Below are 25069 nucleotides of genomic sequence, written 5' to 3'. Positions count from 1 at the left end.
ATTCTTCTGATGAAAATTATTTTACTGAGCTCAAATCTCATATGTTTCCATTTTGATTCTTCCAATGAAAATTATTTTACTGAGCTCAAATCTCATATGTTTCCATTTTGATTCTTCTAATGAAAATTACTTCAGTGAGCTCAAATCTCATATGTTTCCATCCGCAAAAAAAAAATTCTCATATGTTTCCATTTGTATCCATCTAATGAGAATTACTCTACTGGCTCATCTCTTCATCAGTGGAGGGATACCATGCACTGCACCACTGGCCCAGGTCATTCCATAACCAAAATTTCTTTTATTCCACCCTTTCAATTCTATCTTTTGTAAATAATAAAACAAACATAGATTCCTTGGATACATGATATTAGTAATTGCATCAGCTGATCACTGCAAAGATTGCAACTCATACATGAAATATCTATGACAACCTTTTCCATTCAGAATATATAGCCACATTGCATCCACTTGCAGATGCCAAAAGTTCCCAGCCAAGAAGGAATTCCAAAGCATAAACATAGAATTAGGGTGTGATTTGGTTTGTGCCCAAATCATCAAGCCAAACTTGTTGCCAATCGTTGGCTAGCCAAATTTGGGGTAGCATTGGTTTTGGCACAAACCAAACACTGTTATTCCATTTCTTACATTTCAAGTCTATATAGTCTGCTGCTACAATACATATGCCAAATAGGAATAAAACCACATCCATGGACATGAGGGTGAAGTGCAATTTCTGCTGCCTATCGCCAGCAGCATCGGCTAACCAAAATCCTAAAGTGTCAGCTCAGAAAGATCACGGGTGCTTCCGGATACACCATTGGTGCTACGGAAGGTTCTTGTTCGTCTCACGATGACAACCATTGCTCTGGCCCCCTCTTTGATAAACATCAAGCAACTTGGTTGACACCTCAGAGAATTTGTAGGAATGGAATCAATCGATGATGTTCAATGCGGTAACATGATGCCTCCCCCCCCCCCCCCCCCCCCCCCCGTGGGGTACTGTCGTCGTACTGGCATCCATATTTCAGCTTCTAATCAAGGGCTTTCTTTCAAAATCTGATTATCTTTCTGACAACAATTAAATACATTTGAACATGTATCCACTTGACAGACAGACACATTCAAACTTGGAGCACTTGGCAATGGATAATGTGGGTCTTTAAATGACGCCCTGCAATTGTTGCCCACAAGTTTGCCATGAAAGACCTGTGCTGGCCCTTCCGGGCAAAACTCTCCCACATGCGGGCACTGTCAATCTCAATAACTGTTGTTGGGTCACAGACATCAACAAGGGTGATGCCCATGTTATTACGGATAACACAGATCTTTCCATCCAGTGAGACCAAAGCCACAGCTTCAAAAGACCGTGAGCTGCCCAGATGGCGTCGACTGTCCATGAACCTTGTCCACAATCCCTTGTCCCCATCATAAACTCTTAGCTTGCAGGCATCCCGACAATCCACTGAATAAAGACGACCGTTAAATGAAATGCTTGGATTCCGTAAGCCTGCAACCAGTTCATTACCAGTGGTTGACCACATGTTGGATGTTGGCAGATAGACCTCGCTCACAATCTGCCGGTGAGAATCAAATCCTTTTAGGAACCACTTGCCATCATATACAACTCCAATGAAAGGCACCATTCCTATGCTCATTTCAGTAATGCAAGACCATCTATTCCTGTTCGGATTGTAAACCTCTGCAGACCTTAGAGTTCTCTGTATCCCTTCACACTCCCCACCAGCAACATAGAGGCAGTTGTTTATGACACAAAAACCAAAGAAATGCCGCTTCCGTAGCATATCTGGGGCCCGGTGCCATTTGTTTGTCCGAGTATTGTAAAATACAACACGCCTCATAGAACCTCGCACTGAGTCTTTGCCACCAAATAAGTACAAATAGCAGCCACTGAGAACAGCGCAACCAAATCCCACGGCTTCCGAATACTCTGGCGGTACTGGAGGAAGTGACTTCCAGAGCTGGTGCACCGGGTCAAAGGCATGCCAAGATATTTTCTGATCACGATCCCTTTTGAAGACATAAACCCATTCTTCTGCCATGCCAAATTTCTTCCGCAGTGAGTAATAATAATTACCAGATAAAAGTCGGCTCCATCTTTTACAGACTAAACGAAGATTAGGGTGCTCCACTCGAGGAACCCGTATCAGACATGAAATAGCCAGGTCATCAGGAAGTCCAGGCAGAAGTGGCGCCTGAGTTCGGCACCTCTCCTTGCGTGAGCTCCTTGACTTGCGCTTGTTCGGTTTGACATCAGGTTGCATGCACAGTCTAGCACCAGGGACGAACTTTCTAGCATTGACAACAGTTTTAAGGCCTCCATCTACCCTGCAGTAGCAGGACACAGATTCTACCTGCAGACACATTGACCAATCATATAAGATGCTTTTATTCATCTGAATGTAGAATGACAAAAGTATATGAAACAAAACCAAAGGGAGTTATCATTTTATCTATGTATTATCATTTATCAAGGATACAAACACAACTTGTCCACTAGCAAAATATCCGTCGAAATAACACTTGGTACCGGAAGAGTGACCATGTTCAGACTCACCATTAATTGTTGTTTATCATATGAAACAGAAGGAACAGATCAGTCATCTGTATTGAAATAAAATCGGCAATAACCTATGGATACAAGATCAAGTGAATGTGACTTGGCTTAGAACTTAGAACACAGGAATATTCTTTTTCCATTGAAACTCCGCATGAGCAAAGAAAAAATAGAACATTTTACAAACAGAAACATGATAAAAAAAAAAGGAATTAGCACTCGAATTACATTAGTACAGGAGCATTTAGCACCTACTGTTTGAACTGGATTCTAAAATTAGAACAGGCTTGTTTTGGCTTTCGCTGCGATCACTGATCCTAACTGATAAAGATACACTCGGTAAGCTCCTTCAGCCACACATAAATGCATCAGACACAACTATTCCATGCAAAGAAGACCATGCAGAAAAGAGATGAAATTACCACAATTATGTGTACTGCTCATATGATATTTCCAAGTCACTAACCAAAGGATTAGCACTTGTACAGTATCTCTAAGATTAAAGCAAAACTAACATGCCATTAAAATAATTTCACAGAAATAAAGGATCAGCCACCTCCATGGTTACTACCTTGACTCCGGACTCCAGAAACAACCAGAAGCCCATATCCAAACTCAAATCACAAAAATGAACATAATTTTGACCACACACTTGGAAGAAAAAAACTCTATGCCCAAAAATGCCTTAATCAGTTGCAAGACCATAAGTATGAACCAAACCTAGAGCAATGATCCTAACTCAACATGCATACAAAATTCTCAAGTAATACTGCTTCTGACTGAGAAAATAGCACTTAAACATCATCTATAAGCTTAAAGCAACACTAACTATAACCCAAATAATTTCACAAAACAAAAAGAGAAGTATACCGGTCTCTTTATCACAAATGTGTAATGCTCATATAAGATTTCCATGTAATAGTGTTTCTTTCTTTTAAACCAAAGAAGTGGAACTTGCACAATATCTCTAAGCTAAAAGCAACACTAACATGTCACTAAAATAGCACCTCCATAGTTACCTTGAAACCCAAAATCACAAACAACCCGGAGGACCAAGATTCGAACTGAAATAACAAAAATGAACATAATTTTGACTGCACCCTTGGAAGATAATAACTCTAAGCCAAAAAAAATATCCTTGATCAATTGTAAGATCATAAGTTCGAACCAAAAGCATCGACTCCAGAGAATAACCCTAAGTCAATGTACATACGAAATTCTCATGCAATGCGGCTGTTTCTAACCAAGAAAGTGGCACTTGCATATCATCTTTAAGCTTAAAGCAACACTAAAATGTAACCCAAATGATTTCCCAAAACAAAAAAGGAAAAGGATACCAGTCTGCCCGTCAATAATTTGAACGCAAACTCCAAAAACAAACCTTAAGGGCCCCGATTCAAACCCAAATCACACACACATAAAAAGCAGAAAATATCCTGGATCATTTGCAAGATCATAACTTCCAACTGAACACGGCAACTTCTAAGAATTAATCCTGGAGAAAGAGCAGTGCTTGAGGCTCAAGGTTTTCAAGTCGATGAGTCGACAAGTCGTTCTGGGGTAGGGGAGGAGCAGGCCTGCAGCAGCCGGCGGCAACCAGGGGAGGAGCAGACCGGCAGCCGCAGCAACTAGGGGAGGAGCAGACCAGCAGCAGCAGCAACCAGGGGAGGAGCAGACCAGCTTGCGGCGGCGCCGGCCAAGAGAGAGGGTTGCAGGAGAGGTTTGGGCGGGGGAGTGGACTGGGCGATCTAGGTTTCCAGGGGGGATTGGGCAAGCTAATAAGAAAACAATATGACAGGTGGGGCCAATTTGACTCGTTCGACTCAAAAACCATGACTAGTCGATTGAGTCACTTAATGAACGTATACAGGTTGTGGTATTGAGCAATCAATTTCCCAGTCTTCCATTGTGGTATTAACACTTAATGAACGTATACAGGTTTGTAAAAAAATCAAAGCATTAGAAGCTCCTACAATGATACTACAACTTGGGGGGGGGGGGGGGGGGGGGGGGGGGGGGGTCTAAGAGTGGTTCCTGTTTTGGAAGGAGAACAGGGGTTGGGAAGGAGGGGCTTGAATTCTATGTGAACAATTCCTCTATTCATTAAAAGATTAAGCAATCAATTTGCCGGTCTTCTTCTTACTATCCATCGTGGTATTACCACTTTATGAATGTATACAAGTTTTTTAACAAATCAAAGGATTAGAAGCTCCTACATTGACACTACAACAGGGCAAGGGGCGCGGGGGGGGTGGTGGTCTTCAATTTTGTGTGAACCATTGTATTTATTCAAAATTTAAGCTATTAATTTTTTTTTCATTCGCCAACCTTCTTTCTAGTGTCCATTGTGTTATTACCATTTAATGAGCGTATACAGGTTTGGAAGCAAATTACAAGTGTGGATCATCGTTGTAATCTTCAATTATGTGTAAACCAATACTTACATATCCAACTTAACTCGATCCAAACAAAAGAGGTTTGCTCGACTATAAAATTCCATTGGACCTAACCTCTCCCAACACAATGGCAACTCTAGCCCTCATCACTCCATCGCAGCCTCCAAACTCCTGAAAAAACGAACCCTAGCCAACCGGCTACTACAGTGTTCTCCTTCAAAACCACACCACCCAAAGAACGATCCTTACTTGGGGGGTGGGGGGGCTAGTCAAGACTCATGGTCGACTGGTCGACATGAGTTACCAGGGGAGGAGCACACGTGCAGCAGCCGGCGGCAACCAAGGGAGGAGCAGACCAGCTTTCAGCGGCGCCAGCCGGCAGGATTGTGGGGCGGCGGCACCGGCCAAGAGAGGGTCACAGGAGAAGTTTGGTTGGAAGGGGGGAGGGGACTGGGCGATCTAGGTCTCCAGGGGGATTGGGCAAGCAAATAGAAAAAAAAATATGACAGGTGGGGCCAATTTGACTCGTTCGACTCAAAAACCACGACTAGTCGATTGAGTCGCTCAACTCAGCCAACTAGTCAAGTCGACATGTTGAGTCGACCTGCCAGTTGCGACTCGTCGACTAGTCGTGACTAGTCGTTCGACTCAAAAACAGTGCTAAGGCTAAACAAAGATCGGCCCTCACAAGTAATCTGAGCATACGAGTTATACTGGCAAGTGGATTCACTTTCTCTGTGCGCTTAATCCATGTCAAGATTAAGCAAAATCTCCGATCGATCCACCCAATTATACCTCAATGAGTGGAGGTACTCTCACAGCCTCTCTATAACAAAACCCCAAAATAGATACAGAAGGATTTGATCTGAAACCAGTAGTAATCCCCGCGGCCAAATGTGCATGAGGTTTAGTCTAAGAGTGGTTCCGGTTTTGGAAGGAGAACAGGGGTTGGGAAGGAGGGGCTTGAATTCTATGTGAACAATTGCTCTATTCATCAAAAGGTTAAGCAATCAATTTGCCCGTCTTCTTCTTACTATCCATTGTGGTATTACCACTTAATGAATGTATACAAGTTTTTTAACAATTCAAAGGATTAGAAGCTCCTACATTGATACTACAACTTGGCGAGGGGGGGGTCTTCAATTTTGTGTGAACCATTGCTTTTATTCAAAATGTTAAGCTATTAATTTTTTTTTCATTCGCCAACCTTCTTTCTAGTGTCTATTGTGTTATTACCATTTAATGAGCGTATACAGGTTTGGAAGCAAATTACAAGTGTGGATCACCTTTGTAATCTTCAATTCTGTGTAAACCAATACTTACATATCCAGCTTAACTCGATCCAAACAAAAGAGGAGGTTTGCTCGACTATAAAATTCCATTGGACCTAACCTCTCCCAACACAATGCCAACTCTCGCCGTCATCACTCCATCGCAGCATCCAAACTCCTGAAAAAACGAACCCTAGCCAGCCGGCTACCGCAGTGTTCTCCTTCGGAAACACACCACCCAATGTACGATCCTTACTTGGGGGTGGGGGGCTAGTCAAGACTCATGGTCGACTAGTCGACATGAGTTACCAGGGGAGAAGCACACATGCACCAGTCGGCGGCAACCAGGGGAGGAGCAGACCAGCTTGCAGCGGCGCCAACCGGCAGGATTGTGGGGCGGCGGCACTGGCCAAGAGAGGGTCACAGGAGAAGTTTGGTTGGAAGGGGGGAGGGGACTGGGCGATCTAGGTCTCCTGGGAGGATTGGGCAAATAGAAAAAAAATATGACAGGTGGGGCCAATTTGACTCGTTTGACTCAAAACCCCACGACAAGTCGATTGAGCCGCTCAACTCAGCCAACTAGTCAAGTCGACATGTTGAGTTGACCTGCCAGTTGCGACTCGTCGAGTAGTCACGACTGGTCGTTCGACTCAAAAACAGTGCTGAGGCTAAACAAAGATCGGCCCTCACAAGTAATCTGAGCATACGAGTTATACTGGCAAGTGGATTCACTTTCTCTCTATGCGCTTAATCCATGTCAAGATTAAGCAAAATCTCTGATCGATCCACCCAATTATACCTCAAGGAGTGGAGGAACTTTCACAACCTCTCTATAACAAAACGCCAAAATAGATACAGAAGGATTTGATCTAAAACCAGTAGTAATCCCCGCGGCCAAATGTGCATGAGGTTTAGTCTAAGAGTGGTTCCTGTTTTGGAAGGAGAACAGGGGTTGGGAAGGAGGGGCTTGAATTCTATGTGAACAATTGCTCTATTCATCAAAAGATTAAACAATCAATTTGTCATTCTTCTTCTTACTATCCATTGTGGTATTACCACTTAATGAATGTATACAAGTTTTTTAACAAATCGAAGGATTAGAAGCTCCTACATTGATACTACAACTGAGCGAGGGAGGGGGGTCTTCAATTTTGTGTGAACCATTGCTTTTATTCAAAATGTTAAGCTATTAATTTTTTTCATTCGCCAACCTATTTTCTAGTGTCTATTGTGTTATTACCATTTAATGAGCGTATACAGGTATGGAAGTAAATTACAAGTGTGGATCATCGTTGTAATATTCAATTCTGTGTAAACCAATACTTACATATATCAAGCTTAACTCGATTCAAACAAAAGAGGTTTGCCCGACTATAAAATTCCATTGGACCTAACCTCTCCCAACACAATGCCAACTCTCACCCTCATCAGTCCATCGCAGCATCCAAAAACCTAAAAAAACAAACCCTAGCCAGCCGGCTACTACAGTGTTCTCCTTCGAAAACACACCACCCAAAGAACGATCCCTACTTGGGGGGTGGGGGGGCTAGTCAAGACTAATGGTCGACTAGTCGACATGAGTTACCAGGGGAGGAACACACATGCAACAGCTGGCGGCAACCAGGGGAGGAGCAGACCGGCCTGCAGCGGCGCCAGCCGGCAGGATTGTGGGGCGGCGGCCCTGGCCTGGAGAGGGTCACGGGAGAAGTTGGGTTGGAAGGGGGGAGGGGACTGGGCGATCTAGGTCTCCAGGGGGATTGGGCAAGCAAATAGAAAAAAATATGACAAGTCGGGTCAATTTGACTCGTTTGACTCAAAAACCACGACTAGTCGATTGAGTCGCTCAACTCAGCCGACTAGTCAAGTCGACATGTTGAGTCAACCTACCAATTGCAACTCGTCGACTAGTCGTGACTGGTCGTTCGACTCAAAAACAGTGTTGAGGCTAAACAAAGATCGGCCCTCACAAGTAATCTGAGCATACGAGTTATACTGGCAAGTGGATTCACTTTCTCTCTGTGCGCTTAATCCATGTCAAGATTAAGCAAAATCTCCGATCGATCCACCCAATTATACCTCAAGGAGTGGAGGAACTCTCACAACCTCTATAACAAAACGCCAAAATAGATACAGAAGGATTTGATCTGAAACCAGTAGTAACCCCCACGGCCAAATGTGCATGAGGTTTACTCTAAGAGTGGTTCCTGTTTTGGAAGGAGAACAGGGGTTGGGAAGGAGGGGCTTGAATTCTATGTGAACAATTGCTCTATTCGGGAGTGGCATAAGCAAAGTAGGCAAAAACTAGAGTGGCAAAAACAAAGTTTTCCCATCTTCTCCTTCGTCAAAAGATTAAGCAATCAATTTGCCGGTCTTCTTACTATCCATTGTGGTATTGCCACTTAATGAATGTATACAAGTTTTTTAACAAATCAAAGGATTAGAAGCTCCTACATTGATACTACAACTGGGCGAGGGGGGGGGGTCTTCAATTTTGTGTGAACCATTGCTTTTATTCAAAATGTTAAGCTATTAATTTTTTTCATTCGCCAACCTTCTCTCTAGTGTCTATTGTGTTATTACCATTTAATGAGTGTATACATGTTTGGAAGCAAATTACAAGTGTGGATCATCTTTGTAATCTTCAATTCTGTGTAAACCAGTACTTACATATCCAGCTTAACTCGATCCAAACAAAAGAGGTTTGCTCGACTATAAAATTCCATTCGGCCTACGCTCTCCGAACACAATGCCAACTCAAGCCCTCATCACTCCATCGCGGCCTCCAAACTCCTGCAAAATCGAATCATGGCCAGTCGGCTACTACAGTTTTCTCCTTCAAAAACACGCCACCCAAAGGATGATCGACTAGTCGACCTGAGTTACCAGGGTAGGAGCAGACCTGCAGCAACCGGCGGCAACCAGGGGAGGAGCCGCAGCAACCAAGGGAGGAGCAGACCAACTTGCGGCGACGCCGGCCGGTAGGATTGCGGGGCGGCGGCGCCGGCCAAGAGAGAGGGTCGCGGGAGAAGTTTGGTCGAAAGGGGGGAGGGGACTGGCGATCTAGGTTTCCAGGGGGATTGGGTAAGCAAATAGGAAAAAAATGACAGTTGGGGCCAAATTGACTCGTCCGACACTCGCTCGACTCAGCCAACTAGTCAGTCGACATGTCGACTGGTCGTTCGACTCAAAAATAGTGTTGAGGCTAAACAAAGATCGACCCTCACTAGTAATCTGAGCATACGAGTTACACTCACAAGTGGATTCACTTTCTCTCTGTGCGCTTAATCCATGTCAAGATTAAGCAAAATCTCCGATCGATCCACCCAATTGTACCTCAAGGAATGGAGGAACTCTCACAAGCTCTCTATAACAAAACCCCAAAATAGATACAGAAGGATTTGATCTGAAACCAGTAGTAACCCGTGGCTAAATGTGCATGAGGTTTAGTCTAAGAGTGGTTCCTATTTTGGGAGGAGAACGGGGGTTCCGAGGGGGGCATGAATTCTGTGCGAATAGTTGCTTTTTTTCATCAAAATACTAAGCAATGAATTTCCCGGTCTTCTTCTTACTATCCATTGTGGTATTACCACTTAATGAACGTATACATGTTTACAACTAGGGTATTCAAAATGTTAAGCTATGAATAATTTCATTCACCAACCTTCTTTCTAGTGTCTATTGCGTTATTCCCATTGAATGAGCGTATACAGTTTGGAAGCAAATTATAAGTGTGGATCTTCTTTGTAATCTTCAATTGTGTGTAAACCAATACTTACATATCCAGCTTACCTCGATCCAAACAAGAGGTTTGCTCGGCTTTAAAATTCCATTGGACCTCCCAACTCCCAACACAATGCCCTCATCACTCCATCGCATCCTTCATAATCCTGGACAAACGAACCCTAGCCAGCCGGCTACTACAGTGTTCTCCTTCAAAAACACACCACCCAAAGAATGATCCTTACTTAGGGGGGGGGGGACTAGTCAATATTCATGGTCGACTAGTCGACGTGAGTTGCCAGGGGAGGAGCAGACCTGCAGCAGCGGGCGGCAATCAATGGAGTAGACTAGCAGTCGTAGCAACCAGGGGAGGAGCAGACCAGCATAAACAGAAACCAGGGGAGGAGCAGACCAGCTTGCGACGGCGCCGGCCGGCAGGATTGTGGGGCAGCTGCGCCGACCAAGAGAGAGGGTCACAGGAGAAGTTTAGGTCGGGGGCGCGGGGGTTGAGCGATCTAGGTTTCCAGGGGAGATTGGGCAAGCAAATAGAAGAAACAAATTACAGGTGGGGCCAATTTGACTCGTCGACTCAAAACCACGACAGGTCGATTGAGTTGCTCGACTCAGCCAAGTAGTCTAGTCGACATGTTGAGTCGGCCTGCCAGTTGCGACTCGTCGACTAGTTGTTCGACTAAAAAACAGTGTTGAGGCTAAGAAAAGATCGGATCTCACGAGTAATCTGAGCATACGAGTTACACTGGCAAGTGGATTCACTTTCTCTCTGTGCGCTTAATCCATGTCAAGATTAAGCAAAATCTCCTATCGATCCACCCAATTATACGTCAAGGGGTGGAGGAACTCTCACAACCTTTGTCTAACAAAACTCCAAAGTAGATACAGAAGGACTTGATCTGAAACTAGTAGTAACCCATGGCCAAATGTGCCTGAGGTTTAGTCTAAGAGTGGTTCCTGTTTTGTGAGGAGAACAGGGGTTGGAAGGGTGGGGGGCCTTGAATTCTATGTGAACAATCGCTTTATTCATCAAAATAGTAAGCAATCAATTTGCCGATCTTCTTCTTACTATCAATTGTGGTATTACCACTTAATGAATGTATACAAGTTTTTTAACAAATCAAAGGATTAGAAGCTCCATCATTGATACTACAACTGGGCGAGGGGGTGGGTCTTCAATTTTGTGTGAACCATTGCTTTTATTCAAAACTTTAAGCTATTATTATTTCATTCTCCAACCTTCTTTCTAGTGTCTATTGTGTTATTACCATTTAATGAGTGTATACATGTTTGAAGCAATTTACAAGTGTGGATCTTCGTTGTAGTCTTCAATTCTGTGTAAACCAATATTTACATATCCAGCTTAACTCGATCCAAATAAAAGAGGTTTGCTCGGCTATAAAATTCCATTGGACCTACCCTTTCCCAACACAATGCCCACTCTCGCCCTCATAACTCCATCGCAGCCTCCAAAATCCTGAACAAACGAAACCTAGCCAGCCACTACTACAGTGTTCTCCTTGGAAACACACCAGCGAGAGAACGATCCTTACTGGGGGGGTGTGGGAGGGGGGGGGGCTAGGGGGGATAGTCAAGACTCATGGTTGACTAGTCGGCATGAGTTACCAGGGGAGGACAGACCTGCAGTAGCCGGCGACAACCAGGGGAGGAGAAGACCAGCAACCGCAGCAACCAGGGGAGGAGCAGACCACCATCAACAGCAACCAACGGAGGAGCAGACCAGCTTGCGCTGGCACTGGCCGGCAGGATTGTGGGGCGTCAGCGACGGCCAAGAGAGACGGTTGCAGGAGAAGTTCGGGCAGGGGAGGGGGGCACTGGGCGAGCCAGGTTTCCAGGGGGTTTGGGCAAGCAAATAGAAAAAATATATGACAGGTGGGGGCAATTTGACTTGTTCGACTCGAAAACCACGACTAGTCGATTGAGTCGCTCGACTCAGCCAACTAGTCAAGTCAACATGTTGTGTCGACCTGCCAGTTGCGACTCATCGACTAGTCGTTCGACTCAAAAACAGTGGTGAGGCTAAACAAAGATCGGACCTCACCAGTAATCTGACCATAGGAGTTATACTGGCAAGTGGATTCACTTTCTCTCTGTGCGCTTAATCCATGTCAAGATTAAGCAAAATCTCCGATCGATCCACCCAATTATACCTCAATGAGTGGAGGAACTCTCACAACCTCTCTATAACAAAACTCCAAAATAGATACAGAAGGATTTGATCTGAAACCAGTAGTAATCCCCGCGGCCAAATGTGCATGAGGTTTAGTCTAAGAGTGGTTCCGGTTTTGGAAGGAGAACAGGGGTTGGGAAGGAGGGGCTTAAATTCTATGTTCAAGAAAGCGTTATTAGGCGGCGCTTAATCCCGCTTGAGTATGGCCTAACGCCTCGCTTCGCCCATAGCGTGCTTTACCGGCCGATTTACCACTAACCGCAAGATGAGTACGTTGCACGCTATTAGACTAGGGGGAAGCAATGGGGTCAGTCAGGCGGGAGGGAAAGGTGGGTATAAAGGGCTAGGCCAAAATTGGCATGTTCGGCTAGGGTTAAAACGGAAGGATATTGGGGAAGGAGACGTTGTTGCAGCGCCGGTTGCCCCTATCTGATTCCACCAGCAGCTGCTTTCGTCCTTGACAGCCGGCGGCAACTCCGAGAAGCAAGGCTCCCTGGTCTTCCTCCTCGACGACTACACCTATTAGTTCAAGTGAGGACCGATCGATTCCTTCCTCTCCCCTCCTCTTCTATTCTCAATTGTTCGTCTCCTCTCCCTCTCCTCTTATGCAGAAGTGCTCCTCTTCCTCCTCTGCTCTCTCTTGTTCTCGCTTACTCAGTTCCTCTCATTTAGGCATTTAGTCATTTGCTAATTCCAGCAATAGTTGTTGCATTGTTTTTAAGGCATCACCTAGGCGACGCTTAGGCGTCAAGGCGTTCCCAGGTCACAAGGCGTCGGCCTTTTGCCTTAGCCACATGCTTAAGGCGTCCGCCTTAGGTCATAGGTCGTCCACCTAGGCGCCAATCTGCCCGCCTTAGGCAAATCTGGATGCATCAGGCAGGGGCAGGGGTAGGGGTTTCAGGTGGGAACAAGAGGACCTCGCGTGCCAACAGTTACAAACAAGGGGAATCAGAGAGATTGAACCAGTTTTCCCCCACCTGGACCTTTGGTGAAGGCTGGAGCTCTAGATCCAATCCGCCCCCACCTCCTCTCACGCAGCTTCTCCCCCTCTCAGGCGGATTCTCCCCCTCCTCTCCAGCAAAACCTCCTCGCCCTCCTCTTCGGAAGATCCTCCTCAGCTCCTCCTCTCCAGGAAAGCATTGGTTTTACCTCCTCCCACTACCAAATTCTACTCTATTCTACTACTTAGAACCCTCAAGGCATCAACTTGCCGCTTAAGCAAATAGTCGATTGAGTCGCTCAACTCAGCCAACTAGTCAAGTCGACATGTTGTGTCGACCTGCCAGTTGCGACTCGTTGACTAGTCGTTCGACTCAAAAACAATGGTGAGGCTAAACAAAGATCGGACGTCACCAGTAATCTGACCATAGGAGTTGCAATGGCAATTGGATTCACCTTATCTCTGTGCACTTAAGCCATGCCAAGATTAAGCAAAATCTCCAATTGATTCACCCAATTGTACCTCAAGGAGTTGAGGAACTCTCACAACCTCTCTCTAACAAAACCCCAAAATAGATACAAAAGGACTTGATCTAAAACCAATAGTAACCCGCGTCCAAATGTGCCTGACGTTTAGTCTAAGAGTGGTTCCTTTTTTGGGAGGAGAACAGGGGTTGGCAAGGGAGGCTTGAATTTTGTGTGAACAATTGCTTTTATTCTTCAAAATATTAAGCAATCAATTTGCCGGTCTTCTTACTATCCATTGTGGTATTACCACTTAATGAACGTATACAGGTTTCTAAAGAAATCAAAAGATTAGAAGCTCCTACATTGATACTACAACTGGGCGAGGGGGGGGGGGTCTTCAATTTTGTGTGAACCATTGCTTTTATTCGAAATGTTAAGCTATTAATTTTTTGAAAAAAGTCCATTTTCCTCCCCTCAACAAAGTGGCTGGTTCACATAACACCCTGACCATTTTTTCTGCTCCCTTAACCCCCTGATTTATCCTATACCATTCACAAAACATCTTAGCTGGGTTTGCTCATTTGTTTTGCTGACGTGAAGGTAGTCAAAGCGGTATTTGACCAATGGGGCACCCTTGTCAGGTTGGGGCTCCTTGACCCCGCCGTTAGCCGGCGACTCCTCAGAGCTCCGCCACCTGACCGCATCTCCTTCCCCCCGCGCAGCGTGCCGGTCTCTGTCTTCCCTCTCGCCTAGCCGCCCATCCAATCTCCACAAGGCCACGCTATGGCGCGCATCTCGTCGTCTAGCTTGGGATGGAGGACAACATCATCTCCTCTGCCATGCAAAAAACGGGCATCGGCCTGGGTCAGAAGACCATGCGCCATAGAACACGACGAGGGCGAGGAGCTGACCAACGACACCAACCTGACGCAACCGAGCACACGGTCCATCTCCTGCCGCCGCACCAAGCGCTCGCACTAACGCCATGCCTCGGAGGAGCACCCCCGCGGCGTACGGAGAACCCGCTGCCTCGATCTCTTCCTCTGGCGACCCCTACTTCTTCTCCTTTGTTTCCCGAGCAACGTGGTGCTCCCCTGAAGTACAACCCTTCCATTTTGAGCTGCGCATCTCCGAGGACCTCGCACATCGTGGCCAAGCTCTGCTGCCCACTGCAATTCATTTTACTGCTCTGTAGAAGATGTAGGGGAGGTCGGTGAGCGCGGCGCGAACAACTGAGGCGCTGGCCGGAGTGTCTTCACTGCGCTGTAGAAGAGGCATGGGAGGTAGGTGAGCGCGGCCATGGGCGACCAAGGCGTTGGCCGGAGCACGACGACGTGCAGCAGGCACAGGACGTAGCGGCGCTCACCGTGGTGATGTCTAGGATCCTGGCTAGTGTGCCGCGGACCGGAAGCGTTGAGTAGAGAGTCCTCGGGCGTCTTGCCGACGCCCAATTTAGTGCAGAGAACAGTGGTCGGATGCGAGGGAGGGAGCTCAGGGGCGACGCTCTAGGGGACACTCTAGCCGATCCCCTTGACGTGGAGGTACAGGGGAACGAGGCGGGACTTAGGGACAAGCTAGATGGCCTTGGGGTATTTTCAGGCCACGAGGAGACAAGCGGTGGCCGTGGAAGAAGCAGCTCAGAGCTCGGTGTGGAAGAAAAACAAGGCTCAAAATTGTGACGTGGTTTCCAGGGACCCACTAGCTGGTCAAATACCGCTTTGACCACGTCCATGTCAGCAAACAATCTGAGCAAACCCATCAGAGAGGAATTTTGAACGGTACTGAATAGATTAGGGGGTTAAGGGAACTGAAAAAATAATCAGGGGGTTATGTGAACCGGTCACTTTGTTGAGGGTAGTAAAATGGACTTTTTTCTAATTTTTTTCATTCGCCAACCTTCTTTCTAGTGTCTATTATGTTATTACCATTAAATGAGCGTATACAGGTTTGGAAGTAAATTACAAGTGTTGATCTTTGTCATCTTCAATTATGTGTAAACCAATACTTACATAACCAACTTAACTCGATCCAAACAAAAGAAGTTTGCTCGGCTATAAAATCCCATTGGACCTCCTCTCGCCCAACACAGTGCCAACTCTCACCCTCATCACTCCATCGCAACCTTCTTTGGGGTGTCTATTGTGTTAATACCATTTAACGCCATTAGTGTCAAACAAAAGAGGTTTGCTCGGCTATAAAAACCCATTGTACCACCCCTCTCCCGACCCAATGCCAACTCAAACGCTCGTCAATCAAGCGCAGCCTCGGAACTCCTGAACCAACAAACATGGACTGAACTATCAAACCCTAGTCGGTCGGCTACTACAACGTTCTCCTTCGGAAACACATTACTTAGCCTAAACCGAGTAGAATACAGTGCCCTGCCCTGCCACCCAAAGAACGATCCTTACCGAGGGATCCCGGCTACAGAGCACGTGCGAGGGTCGTTACCTCCCCTTAAAACCAAAGCATTTGCAAAGGTGTGAGGACTTCTCCTTACTGCAATTGATTTTATTTGAAATATTAAAAACTAAATTGCCAATATTCTTTCCATTTTTATTGCGATATTACCATTTAGTCAATGAATGTCTGCAAAAAATAGAAGTTTTAAACCTCCTAAGCCCATAGAATTTGCCAATCTTCTTCATAGTATCGATTACGGTATTACCATTTAATGACTGTAAATGTTCAAGAAAGCGTTATCAGGCGGCGCTTAATCGCGCTTGAGTATGGCCTAACGCCTCGCTTCGCCCATAGCGTGCTTTACCGGCCGATTTTACCATTAACCGCAAGATGAGTACGTTGCACGCTATTAGGCTAGGGGGAAGCAATGGGGTCAGTCAGGCAGGAGGGAAAGGTGGGTATAAAGGGCTAGGCCAAAATTGGCATGTTCGGCTAGGGTTAGAACGGAAGGATATTGGGAAAGGAGACGTTGTTGCAGCGCCGGTTGCCCCTGTCTGATTCCACCAGCAGCTGCTTTCGTCCTCGACAGCCGGCGGCAACTCCGAGAAGCAAGGCTCCCTGGTCTTCCTCCTCGACGACTACACCTATTAGTCCAAATGAGGACCAATCGATTCCTTCCTCTCCCCTCCTCTTCTATTCTCAATTGTTCGTCTCCTCTCCCTCTCCTCTTATGCAAAAGTGCTCCTCTTCCTCCTCTGCTCTCTCTTGTTCTCACTTACTCAGTTCCTCTCATTTAGACATTTAATCATTTGCTAATTCCAGCAATAGTTGTTGGCATTGTTTTTAAGGCGTCACCTAGGCGACGCTTAGGCGTCAAGGCGTTCCTAGGTCACAAGGCGTCGGCCTTGCCTTAGCCACATGCTTAAGGCGTCCGCCTTAGGTCATAGGTCGTCCACCTAGGCGCCAATCTGCCCGCCTTAGGCAAATCTGGATGCATCAGGCAGGGGCAGGGGTAGGGGCTTCAAGTGGGAAACAAAGTCTTGGGTGGGAACAAGAGGATCTCGCATGCCAACAGTTACAAACAGGGGGAATCAGAGAGATTGAACCAGTTTTCCCCCACCTGGACCTTTGGTGAAGGCTGGAGCTGCAGATCCAATCCGCCCCCACCTCCTCTCACGTAGCTTCTCCCCCTCTCAGGCGGATTCTCCCCCTCCTCTCCAGCAAAACCTCCTCGCCCTCCTCTTCGGAAGATCCTCCTCAGCTCCTCTCCAAGAAAGCATTGGTTTTACCTCCTCCCACTACCAAATTCTACTCTATTCTACTACTTAGAACCCTCAAGGCATCAACTTGCCACTTAAGCGGTGAGCGCCCCCCCCCCCCCCCAGCGACTTACCTCGCCTTACCGGCATAAAAGCATTGGTTGTTGGTTGTTTATTTAGAAATAGGAAAGGCACTCAAGAGGATTTTGTCTAGTATGGAGTCAGGAGATGATGCTAGTAATGTTGCTCCTACTGTCTGAACATCATGTGTTTTTGCTATGGTGTGAACTTCTATTTTAGATACTATTTCAATTACCTAAACTATGTTTCCTATTTTCCTGTGCATATTATTCAGAAGGAGCTAGATTCTAAGGAATTTATAAAAAAAACACTTAATTGCGGTTAAACTATGCTTAAGCGCTCAATGCTCTGAGTTGTGGCATTCCAATTCGCTTACCCTTACCGACTTTTTGAACACTGATGAATATATACATGTTCATAAACAAATTCAAAGATTAGAAGCTCCTACATTCTACTTACTATTGTGGTAGTAACATTTATTTAGCATATACTGATTTGCAAGCAAATTACAGGTGCTACATTTAATGACAATATGCAGGTTTGTAAACAAACTAAAAGATTAGAAGCTCCTACATTTATACTACAACCAGGGTGGGAGTTCCTGAATTATGTGTGAACCATTGCTTTTATTCGAAATCTCAAGGTATTAATTATTTAATTCGCCAACCTTCTTTGGGGTGTCTATTGTGTTAATACCATTTAACGCTATTAGTGTCTATTGTGTTACCATTTCATGAGTGTATACAGGTTTGGAAGCAAATTAGAAGTGCAAATCTTCTTTGTAGTCTTCGTTCTCTGTGAACCAATAATTAAATATCCAACTTAACTCAATTCAAACAAAAGAGGTTTGCTCGGCTATAAAACCCATTCTACCTCCCCTCTTCCGACCCAATGCGAACTCAAACCCTCGTCAATCAAGCGCAGCCTCGGAACTCCTGAACCAACAAACATGGACTGAACTATCAAACCCTAGTCGGTCGGCTACTACAACGTTCTCCTTCGGAAACACATTACTTAGCCTAAACCGAGTAGAATACAGTGTCCTGCCCTGCCACCCAAAGAACGATCCTTACCGAAGGATCCTGGCTACAGAGCACGTGAGAGGATCGTTACCTCCCCTTAAAACCAAAGTGCTTTGCAAAGGTGTGAGGACTTCTCCTTACTGGAATTGCTTTTATTTGAAATATTAAACTACAATTAAATTGCCAATATTGTTTCCATTTTTATTGTGGTATTACCATTTAGCCAATGGATGTCTACAAAAAATAAAAGTTTTAAACCTCCCAAGCTCATAGAATTTGCCTATCTTCTTTCTAGTATCGATTACAGTATTACCATTTAATGACTGTCAATGCTCAAGAAAGCGTTATTAGGCGGCGCTTAATCGTGCTTAAGCACTAAGTAGGCGCTTAATCGTGCTTAAGCACTAAGTAATGGCCTAACGCCTCGCCTCTACCATAAGCACATAATTTAGCATTGAGCTAAATTAAGCTTGCTTTAGCGGCCAATTTAGCACTAACCGCAAGCCGAGTGTGTTGCACGCTATTATGCTAGGGGAAAAGCATTGGGGTCAGTCAGGCAGGAGGGAAAAGGAGGGGTATAAAGGGCTAGGCCAAAATTGGCAAGTTCGGCTAGGGTTAGAACGAACGGAAGCCAGGAAAGGAGAGGTTGTTGCGGCCGCAGTTGCCCCTGTCTGATTACACTGGCAGCTGCTTTCCTCCTCGGCAGCCAGCGGCAACTCCGAGTCGCAAGGCTCCCTGGTCCTCCTCGACGTCTACACCAATCAGTTCAGGTGAGGACCGACCGATTCCTTCCTCTCCTCTCCTCCTCTTTTGTTCTTCAATTCTTCCTCCCCTCCTCCTCTCCCTCTTCTCTTGTGTAGAAGTGCTCCTCTTCCTCCTCTGCTCTCTCTTGTTCTCTCTTACTCAATTGCTCCTCCCATTTAGACATTTAGTCATCGGTTAATTCCAGCAACAATTGTTGGCATTGTTTTAAGGCGTCCCTAAGGCATCGCCTAGGCGATGCTTAGGCGTCAGACGCTCCCAGGTCACAAGTCATCGGCCTTTCCTTAGACACATGCTTCAGGTGTCTGACTTAGGTCATAGGGCGTCCAAGTCGTCCGCCTAGGCTCCAATCTGCCTGCCTTAGGCATATCTGGATGCCTCGGGCAGGGGCTTCAGGCGGGAAATAAAGTCTTGGGCGGGAACGAAGGGAGAGGACCAAAGGCTCTCGCGCGCCAACAGTTATGAACAGGGGAATCGGAGAGATCGAACCAGTTTTCCCCCACCTGGACCTTTGGTGGCGGCTGGAGCTGCAGATCCAATCCGCTCCCACCTCTCCCGCAGCTTGTCCCCCTCCTCTCAGGCGGATACTCCCCATCATCTCTAACAGATCCTACTCCCCCTCCTCTCCTGCAGCTTCTCCCCTCCTCTCCGGCAGATCCTCCTCGGCTTCTCTTCAGGACAGCATTGGTTTTACCTCCTCCCGCTACCAAATTCTACTCAATTCTGCTGCTTAGAACCCTCTAAGGCGTCGCCTTGACTTATACCATAGCGCTTAGGCGGTGAGGACACCGCCCTCCCCCCCCCCCCTCCCCCCCAGCGCCTTGCCTCGCCCTACCGCCTTAAAAACATTAGTTGTTGGTTGTTTACTTAGGAATAGCACAGGCACTTAAGAGGAATTTGTCTAGTATGGAGTCGGAGATGATGCTTGCTACTGTTGGACATGTGTTTGAGCTATTGTGTGAACTTCTATTTTAGATACTATTTCAATTACCTATGATATGTTTCCTATTTTTCATGTGCATATTATTCAAAAGGAGCTAGATTCTAACGAATTTATAAAAAAAAACAGTTAATTGCGGTTACGCTACGCTTAAGCGCTCAATGCTCTGAGTTGTGGCATTGCAATTCGCTTACGCTTACCGATTTTTTTGAACATTGATGAATATATGCATGTTTGTAAACAAATTAAAAGATTAGAAGCTCCTGCATTCTAGTTTCTATTGTGGTATTAATATTTAATGAGCATATACTGATTTGGAAGCAAATTACAAGTGCTACCATATAATGACAATGTGCAGGTTCGTAAACGAAGTAAAAGATTAGAAGCTCCTACATTGACTCAACCGGGGTGGGGGTTCCTGGATTATGTGTGAACATTGCTTTTCTTCGAAATATGAAGGTATTAATTATTTAATTCGCCAACCTTCTTTGGAGTGTCTATTGTGTCAATACCATTTAACGGTATTAGTGTCTACTGTGTTACCATTTAATGAGCATATACAAATTTGGAAGCAAATTAGAAGTGCAGATCTTCCTTGTAGCCTTCATTCTCTGTGAACCAATAATTACATATCCAACTTAATTCAAACAAAAGAGGTTTGCTCGGCTAAAAAAAACAATGTACCCCCCCCCCCCCCACTCTCCTAACCCAATGCGAACTCAAACCCTCGTCAATCAAGCGCAGCCTCCGAACTCCTGAACAAACAAACATGGCATGAACTATCCCTAGTCGGTCGGCTACTACAGTGTTCTCCTTCCGAAACACATTACTCATACTAAACCGAACAGAATACAGTGCCCTGCCCTGTGACCCAGAGAACGATCCTTACCGAGGAATCCCGGCTGGAGAGCACATGCGAGGGTCGTTACCTCCCCTTAAAACCAAAGCGCTTTGCAAAGGTGTGAGGACTTCTGCTTTCTGCTGTTAACCTCCTAATCTGATATAATATATTTATCTTCTTTCAAGTATCTATTACGGTATTAACATCTAATGAATGTAAACAGGTTTGTAAACAAATTAAAAACCATAGCTCCTACATTGATACTACAACTTTGGGGGTGTCTTGAATTCTGTGTGAACCATTGCTTTCATTCAAATCATTAAGCTATTAATTATTTGATTCGTCAATCATCTTTTGAGTGTCTATTGTGGTATTACCATTTAATGGTTTTGAAGCAAATTACAAGTGCAGATCTTCTTTGTGGTCTTCAATTCTGTGGGAACCAATACTTACATATCCAACTTAACTCAAACTGAACAAAAGAGGTTTGCTTGGTTATAAAACCCAGTGGACCTCTTCTCTCCCAACCCAATGCCAACTCACACCCTCGTCACTCTAGCGCAGCCTCCAATCTCCTGAACGAACAAACATGGCATGAACGATCAAACCCTAGCCGGTCGGCTACTACAACATTCTCCTTCGGAAACGCATTACTCAGCCTAGACCGAGTGATACATGGTTTGTTGTGGCTGGCTAGCTAACGTTCGATGGAAAAGAGCACTAGAAAACATCAAAGCACTAGTCATTTTGTCTAATTGGGCCATGCAGCCAGCTACTTGGGCCTTAGCCAGCACCCAGCGACGCACACTGGTCAGCCCCACTGCCCAACCACCAGTGCCGCACCAGGCCAGTGCGCCACGAACCGATTGAGCCAGGCAGCCAGCCCCTCAAAAAAAAAAGCCAGCCCCAGAAAGCAACTCACGCCACGAACCAAAGGGGAAGCGGCTAGCAGAAGCAAAGGGGCAGAGTTATATTTTTCTGAATTTTAGTAGCATTTCAAAATAGCTTGCAGTCTGCAGTGTAGTGATTGGTGGCATTTTAATGTTGTGAATCGCATGTTCCACAAAACAATTTAGGGATTAGTGTGCACTGTTAGTGTGTATGGAGACTACTTTGAATCTGCATCGATTTTTTTTGTTTTAGAGTCCGCCCCACCTCAAAAATAAAATATCGTCCTCCGCCATTGGACACAGGGGCATAGTCTTATACACTAGTATATGTAACATCTAATCTTATTCTGTAAATGTTTGTGCCAAACCGAAATAACAAGAGCTGGAAACATAGAAAATGCACCTTACACAAGATCGCTAAAGCTGGAAACGTGGAAAATGCACCTTACATTTTCCATATGATGGCTTGCCATAACCCATAAGCATTGTGATAATATGAAAGCAAGCGTTCAAAAGCGGAGTCACAATCTCAAATCTACCAAGTTCTTCATCCTACAGCAAAACCTAGCGTTCAAAGGGGGATTTTACTCCCACTTTGGCGTAGTAACCAACCCAGTTGCTGCCCAAATTCAGCGGCCATGGTAAGAAAGAGAGGACAAGGAGCTCACCATGGCTAAGGAGGGCCGTCGGGTAGCGGGGGGGCAGCCACCGACAGAGAGGGCCGCCGCCCGCGTAGATCTGCCGGGGGCCGTGGGAACGCGCAAGGAAGCCGCGTTGACCGTGGATCTGGTGCTGAGGGAGGACGGGGTGGCCGGGCGTCTCGTCGGAGGGAGGTGGCCGTCGCTGGAGAGTCGGCTGAGGGACGCGGAGCTAGAGGGGAAGCAGGGAGGCGTCGCCGACCGGGAGAAGGCGCGGCCACACGGGGAGGCGCTCGGACAGGGCAAGCTCCCAAGTTCTACCGGGGGCTAGTGTTGGCGCTGACACATGTTTTTTCCGGAGATGGTCAGCGGCTCCCAACTGATCGAGAGAATAAATTAGCTCCCCCCACGAACAATATCACACTTTAGATTTAGTTTACGGTTTTTTAACACTAGATTTATGCTGTGTGTTTTTCTAGATGAGATTTATGCTGTGTTGACTTGTACTAGCTGCTATGTGTGATTAGTCAAACAGAAGAAGTAGACAAAAGGTCAAAGAAAATCAAATTGTTTGAGCTTCTACCAGGGGAAATAAGCGGTAACCAAAAAGAAGTCGAAACTTTTGGCTAGATTATTTCTGAACCCCATTTCACGCTTCTGGCGATGTTTGTTCGGTGGGAGAAGACGTTTCCGTCGACTATGAAGGCGTCTGTGATGACTTCGAAGATATCAAAATATTTTGTCGGTTCAATTTTTCGGAGGTGTTCATAAAGATAGAAGTATGCATGCATGCGTTCATAGGGGTGTATGTATACGTGTATGTATGAATGTCTGTCTCTATATTGTGTTCAAAAAAGATTCTAATTAAGTGATACCCGCCACCCTTTTCCTGATTCGGGATCCATTTTATGCTCAAAATACCACAACACCCTTCACCTCGACCTAGCTTGTCGCTACTCTCCTTGCTCCTTTGTTTTCTCTATTCGCTACTCGATGAACCATTACGCCCATGACGCAAAACCAAATATAGCTGAGAAAGAAGGATAATGTGACCCATTGGGCCGATGCAGTCATGGTCGGTCCTCGGAGCAACGGCTTAGGAGCCAGAGAATGGTTTGCCTGGAGGTGCGTCCTGGGCACCGTGCTATTGCTTTGGATATTTCTTGTGTAGGGACGGGGCCGCAGAGCCCAGGCAGGTCCTTTGTAGAGCGTTGTTTCGAGCAAGGATGTCGATTCAATTTCGGGTACATCGGGTAGATTTTTGTGTAGGGCAACTATATGGATTATAAAGGTAGCATATATTTACACATTATACTAATGCTTTCTTATTGACCTTTCATGGACTCCACCATCCTGTAGAAGATCTTACAAGTGACTAGTTCCCCCTCCTTCTTGTCCTCGACGACTGGCGGAGCTAGGAAGAAAGTCTAGGGGGGCAAATGGTAAAACTGGCAGACCTGAGGGGGCCAAATACTAAATTTATACTCATCTAAACCCTCTAAAAAAATTCCTTCACACTTTTTGCTTAGGCTGAGGGGGGCACAGCACCCCCAGGAGCACACATAGCTCCGCCACTGTCCTCGACGTTGCTGATGTGGTACTGATGCAGCACCAGTATCTTCTTCAAACACGTCTGTCGGTCATTGGCCTTCAACGCTAGGTTCTTGACAGTCTTTTGTGTTGTTGTTTGCACACTGTGGTCATGTGTATCTTGCGAGGCTTTATCGTTCCATTTTTGTACGTGTTAGAAGGACGAAAGAAGAAACACTTGCTGATACGTCCCAAGCATATTTATATATTTTTTTGATTGTTTTATGTTATTATATTATCACTTTTGAATATTTTTATAACATTTTATATTATTTTTCCGGACTAATGTACTAATTAAGTGCCCAGAGTGGTTCTTATTTTTTGCATGTTTTTGACTTCTTAGAAAATCAATATCTACATATGTCAAAAAATCATCAGGATTTAATATGATTTTTTTCCACGGCACTAGGAGTCCTGAAAGTGTCGAGACCTGTCGGGGGTAGACACGGGTGATGTCTACTACACAACCTTCTTCTTGTAGACGTTGTTGGGCCTCCAAGTGCAGAGGTTTGTAGGACAGTAGCAAATTTTCCTCAAGTGAATGACCTAAGGTTTATCAATCCGTAGGAGGCGTAGGATGAAGATGGTCTCTCTCAAGCAACCCTGCAACCAAATAACAAAAAGTCTCTTGTGTCCCCAACACACCCAATACAATGGTAAATTGTATAGGTGCACTAGTTTGGCGAAGAGATGGTGATACAAGTGGTATATGGATGGTAGATAAAGGTTTTTGTAATCTGAAAATATAAAAACGGCAAGGTAGCTAATGATAAAAGTGAGCACAAACAGTATTGCAATGCTAGGAAACAAGGCCTAGGGTTCATACTTTCACTAGTGCAAGTCCTCTCAACAATAATAACATAATTGGATCATATAACTATCCCTCAACATGCAACAAAGAGTCACTCCAAAGTCACTAATAACGGAGAACAAACGAAGAGATTATGGTAGAGTACGAAACCACCTCAAAGTTATTCTTTCCAATCAATCCGTTGGGCTATTCCTATAAGTGTCACAAACAGCCCTAGAGTTCATACTAGAATAACACCTTAAGACACAAATCAACCAAAA

The 25069-nt window shown here is 45.5% G+C and overlaps 1 protein-coding gene across 1 annotated transcript; it reads right to left on the bottom strand.

The window, feature by feature from the left end:
* Nucleotides 1–418: 418 nt before the first annotated feature.
* LOC125552758 (F-box/kelch-repeat protein At1g55270) lies at nucleotides 419–22795 on the bottom strand. Its single transcript, XM_048716428.2, has 2 exons — nucleotides 22439–22795; nucleotides 419–2372 (listed from the first exon to the last, which is right to left on the bottom strand). Exons 1-2 carry the CDS (start codon nucleotides 22439–22441, stop codon nucleotides 1122–1124), a joined length of 1254 nt encoding a protein of 417 aa, XP_048572385.1. The 5' UTR covers nucleotides 22442–22795; the 3' UTR covers nucleotides 419–1121.
* Nucleotides 22796–25069: the final 2274 nt, after the last annotated feature.

This window comes from Triticum urartu, chromosome 4A (genome assembly GCF_056163025.1).
Source record: "Triticum urartu cultivar PI428250 chromosome 4A, HENAU_Tu73, whole genome shotgun sequence".
NCBI lineage: Eukaryota > Viridiplantae > Streptophyta > Magnoliopsida > Poales > Poaceae > Triticum > Triticum urartu.
This window is presented reverse-complemented; position numbering and strand designations above follow the sequence as displayed.